General features: G+C 35.0%; 1 protein-coding gene across 1 annotated transcript; it reads left to right on the top strand.

The window, feature by feature from the left end:
- Positions 1–1,680: 1,680 nt before the first annotated feature.
- Positions 1,681–5,132, top strand: LOC134236416 (uncharacterized). Its single transcript, XM_062718586.1, has 7 exons — positions 1,681–1,828; positions 1,992–2,249; positions 2,839–3,012; positions 3,348–3,539; positions 3,978–4,164; positions 4,393–4,592; positions 4,853–5,132. Exons 1-7 carry the CDS (start codon positions 1,696–1,698, stop codon positions 4,987–4,989), a joined length of 1,281 nt encoding a protein of 426 aa, XP_062574570.1. The 5' UTR covers positions 1,681–1,695; the 3' UTR covers positions 4,990–5,132.
- The last annotated feature ends 405 nt before the right edge of the window (positions 5,133–5,537 follow it).

Here is a 5,537-nt window from a genome sequence, read left to right as displayed (position 1 = left end):
ATATATAGGAAACATCTTTGAAAATCTTCTTCTCAAGAACCACTGTGCCAGAAAAGCTGAAACTTATGTGGAAGCATCCTGGGATAGCGTAAATTCTAAAATGTTCAAATCATATGGAAGTCTACATCGATAACCGAAAGTTGCTATAAATGGACATCAAGTAAACGTAAATATTTTTCTGACCAATCAGACTACAGCATTTTTACATGCCACAAAACATATTTTAAACAGGTCGAGGAAACTACCTTATATGGATATTGTTGCGACTGCGCACAGAGGTGCTCACAGCAAACAATGGTCCAATCCAGTGAATAAGCCGAAAAGCATGATGGTCTACTACATGTTTATTTTTACTACAAACACGTGAGTCAGGGAAATTTAGGAATGCGATTTCAAATGACTGTAGGAAAGTCAGCTAACAATTTTTTGAAATGTGTTTGTGAAAAATACGAAGATTAGGTACTAATTAAGATTCTCCATGCTCACATTAACAAACACTTAAAAACTTTTTACCTGTTATATAATTAAATCCTCATGCACATTGATCATAGAACGTGAGAAGCATATATTTCGAAGTTGTATACGTAGTAAACGTTGACAATACGTGAGCACACCTCAGAGCTGATTGTTTTTTGGACCAAGGAATCACGTGAAATTGACTTGTCACTGACAGTATAGCACAGGGAACGCTGTAAACAAACGGACTTGTTCAATGGAGTGGAGAAAACCCAAATTTTTATCATTATAAATCATTTGTATATAAATGTGATCATGGAATTAGTAGATAATGCTGTTCATATTGTATTAAGTGTGTAAAATGCTTGGAAAAATGCATCACGTTTTTCCGAGAGCGATTTAAAAAATTGGCCTTTTAGAAACACACGTGTAGTATTTTTGTAGTAAACCATAATGCAACTCATTGAGCTGATTGGTCGATTTGTCAGTCACGTTGGTTCCTCACTTAACATGTAAATTTATTCCGACGTCACAGAAAATAGTTTCCTCGACCTGTTAAAACGTTTCTAAGCCTTCAAGTCGTGTTTGTTCAAGGTTATAGAATTGTCATAAATATTATATTATTCCCAAATGCGCTTAAAGTTTACAAAAAGTTTGTTCTAAAAAATCTTTTAAGCAAAAAACATGATAACCACGTGTTTTATTTATTTTCTCATGGGTTTGTCTAAATGCTGTTATCTGATTGGTCAGAAGGATTAGTGCCTTGTTTATTCTGTGTATTAATAGCAATTCACGGTTATCGTACTTGACTTCCTTATTTGAAAATCGTCCAGACCTGTAGTATACTATGTGTTTTTTTTTAATTCCTTAAAGGCAATGTCGTGGAAGTGAAAGATTAAAAAAAAACATACCAAACACTGAAAAGTTTTTGTGAAATTGAAACGCAAGTGAAAGAATTAAAAAGTAGATAAAAATAATTATATTTTGAAAAATCTAACAGCACATGAGGTTTCCCATAGGGTTATGTTAATACTTGTCAGCTTGTACAAAAAAAATGTTCACATATTGATGCATTTTTATCGTGACCGACGTCTTTTTTTTATTGCACTGTGCAAAATCTTGTTTCAAAATCATTCATTATAAATAAACTACAGTCAAAACTCTTAAACTGGCCCCATGCAATGCAAACTCACATGTCAGCAAAATCAGACAGCCAATCACTACACGCCGCACCAAACGATGCGTTACTACAAGTATATAAAGAGTGAGCGGGTGAGTGCGTGCTACCCGAGACGGCAGGCAGTGGACGTGGCAGAAGCTTCTAGTATGGAATCATTGAAAGTCCTCGTGGTATTGGTTGCAGTCATTCATTGTAAGTCTTAATTTACAGTAATTCAATTTAAGATTTTAAGTATACTAGAATAAAATTGTTAAACTATTCGAACACGCCTGAGATGGGATAATTGCCGGTTTCTACTTTAATTTTACACATGGTAGGTATCGAAGAATTATATATATTTATGTACATATTTTAGATTCGCTTTCAAGACCAAGCAACCCTGATAATGAGCTACGTGTTATCGTCAGGGAACTAGAGAAACTCGTGGCCAGGGCAGATACGGCCACCTTTACCCCACCCCTACCTGGTCCGGGTGCACCGGATGATGACGACAGTGATTCAACCAATGACGTGGACAATGATTTCTCAGAAGAAGAATACAAAATGTTGTTTGAATTGTTCGACAGGCTTCTGAAACCATACTTCGGCAGTTTCCCCAGTGGAACGTTCACATGTAAGTACAAATTTGGAAATCATATGAAGCGCGTTTAAGTGGTAAAAATTTTCGTTTGCGTGGAAAGTTTGTTTTCTATCGACATATTAATGACACGCCCATTTTTACAGAGATTGATAGAAACAAGAATATTCGTATAATTCTTTAGAACACCCCACTCTCTGCGAATTGCAACATGAGCTATACGCTGAAGTTGAAATTTTATTTAGTTGGAACAGAGATAGAGACCAAGCTTTTGTATTACAAGTATTGGAACGAATATGTTTATAATTATGAATTTATCGGGATAGAATTATTTAATTTAGTCTGCGTAAACCTCGAGTAAACACGTGTTCGACCGAACTCCATTTGAAGTTTGGTCGAACACGTGTTTACTCTGGGTTTACATAGACTGTTAATTTGACAGGATTTTTGTGGAAAAAACCTTTTATGCAGGTATTCCAATGACACATTTCCATCCTAATGAAATAGACGTGTCATTATATAACAAATTTCTTTTAAAAAACAAAAAAAAAAAAAAAAAACGTTCCTTTTAAATGGAATTTTATCAGTTCAATGCGCTTCATGTGATTGGATGTTATATTTCCAGCAACAATGCCACTGACCCGTGAAAGATTTGTTATGATGTTAAAGGACTGGTTCAACATGATCGCGGGGAACCCGTCCGATATGTCTTTCAAAGAGATGTTCCTCAACACAACCGGCACTTTCTTGAATGCTAGATTCCAGTGTGCAACATCAAAACTTAACCAAATGATTTTTTGTGAGTATATTTTAGATTTTATCTTATTGCTGGAAAGTATTATACAATGTACATGTAGTATACATGTAATCTGAAGCTCTTAATTTTTTTAAAAGCACAAATGGGAACGATGGTCTTTAGGTTATAAGAATTTTTCCAATGTAAGTTGTTCTGTGTTCGAATATTAAAGAGACTGGCACCACTCTCATAAATTGTGGTGTAATAAAACATTTGCCAACAACCATTTTTGGTCATGAAATTTGCCTGCTATTCATTAATTTATTTTTAAATTTGACCACATATGTAAATTTTACCACATACACATGTGATGTAGCAATTTATCCTTTTTGATGCAGATGTTCTGAAGGACCAAGAGCGTAAACTAACTTCGAACGACGAAAAGAGTATGTACACGACTGTAAAAAGAATTCTATCGAAGTATATTACGGACGAGTCCACGCTGAATGACGTCATGAGGACCATGGTAAAGGCCGCCCACACACACGTCTTTGGAACCATGATGAACATCAGATACTTCCCTTTGCAAGGTTAGATACGGGTTTATTAATTATTTTATTGGAGATTTAAGACCAGATTCCTTGAGTCTATTTCTTGAAAATAACAATCTGAATTAATATTTTTGGGGGGAATGGAGGAGGGGGGAGACTTAAGTACATTTTTAAGATTACATGAACATATACATATGTCCCCTCTTGTTCGGAACAATTTATTGACCAGTTTTCCTGAGGACATGTTCATCTTGAGTAATGGTGAATATATATGACCTTAATTTAAAATAAATTACATTACATGTATACAATCATGTAGATATGTGTAAATTATTTGCCTGTCTACTCTTTATGTTGTGGATTATGATATCGCTTTAAATCCTACCTCAAATTATAGACGATTCATTTTGGATATATGTATTTAACTTTGTAAATTTAATATAAAAATGTTATTAAAAAATGACACCATTTTTTCAGATGTCATGCAATTCTTTGGGAGGGTGAGGATAATGTTAAGAACAGGTGAGAAGGAAAGCTGGACCATTACCAGATTTGAAAAGGAACTAAAGGAGGTCATGTTCGACAGTAACATAGAGTTCAGATGCCCTCGCCTTGGTGAACTATGGGAATACCACAGGGAACTTTACAAGGATTTCCAGGAAATGTAAGCTACATACATGCATCTTATTGTGTATATTCCAGGTTATTTCATCAGTAGGGTTTCCTACTTTACATGTAGGTCAATAAAGTTTAGTGGTAAGAGTTATAATTTGCATTTGTCTAAAAGTTGGCGTGAATATAAATTTTTAAAATATTAACTCATATGTGAATCTGTTGTATTTTAAATCATGAAAAGGATAATCTCATTTTCTATAATATCTGCATTTAACAGGTTGAAGGAAGACTTTTTCAAAGAGGCAGAGATGTGGCTGAAAAATTATTTGGCAAAATATATAACGGACCCCGCGCCCGTCATCGCCGAGATCCTCCCCTTGTACACCAAGTATGTTAGAGCAGTGGAATCGACCTTCAAAGACATTGACAGCCGCATGACAACCGAAAACCTCACCACGTTTGTTTCCAAGTTCCTTAGTAAGTATATAAGCCAACATAAAATATATAGGTTCAAAAAATAACCAGTTTATATACACTATATAATGACTTCCCTGGATCATTTATAAATTTGGTTCCGATCAAGGAAATTGAAATTGAGTTGAAGTTATCGATAGTTACTCTCCATGATATTTCATTTTAGTTTTCAAAGTTGATGAAAAGATCCCTGTATGTATACGTATTTGCCGTGTAAACCAAAAATTCTTGCATAATTTCAACATTGCTTTCCAATATTCCAGGCCCCGACCAGATGAACTACCTGAAGTCCATCATGGAACACCTGAAAACTACGGGTACCGACACTGGGTCACCGGGAAAAATGGCTGTTTTTCGATCTTTCGGTGATGAAGAGGGGCCAGAGGAAGGTGGAGATTAAGATGGGGGATTGAGTTATCAGGCCTTCACGTTTCCTCATGAACATTTGGAAACTAAGTGCACTATCCGAAAGGAACTTTAATTGTTAACTTGTATATGCCATTGTTATGTTTTTGTTTGAAAAATAAAAGAATAAAAATTTTACCGCATTTTTGTATTATACTCAAATAAGAAAATAGTTGTGGTTTTGGTTGATAGGTATGCCAACTTTTGTTGTTGTGCAATTTAAGCGAAAGAGTTTTTTTGAAAAATATATTTATGCTCCCGTGATCGAAGATTCGGGGTTAAATAGTTTTTGCCTTGTCTGTCTGTTTGTCACCAATTAAGGAACAATGAATTCACACGAAAAATAAAATTAAAAAAGATAGAAACAACACCCTACTCCATATAACCATTAAGTTTCCAGAGCAAACCCCATCCCCTCCTCCAAGAAACTAGTTTGTAGACAAACAGGGCAAAACTATATTCTTCCAATCTTACTGGCGCATAAAATATTAAAGCGGATGAGGATATGCATCTTCCAAAGGTCTAATTTTAATAAGATTGGGA

This window comes from Saccostrea cucullata, unplaced genomic scaffold, assembly GCF_032062105.1.
Source record: "Saccostrea cucullata isolate Sc308-1 unplaced genomic scaffold, CSIRO_AGI_Scuc_v1 ctg666, whole genome shotgun sequence".
Taxonomy (NCBI): Eukaryota; Metazoa; Mollusca; class Bivalvia; order Ostreida; family Ostreidae; genus Saccostrea; species Saccostrea cuccullata.
Note: the sequence above shows the minus strand (reverse complement) of the source record. Positions and strands in the feature narration are given on the sequence as shown.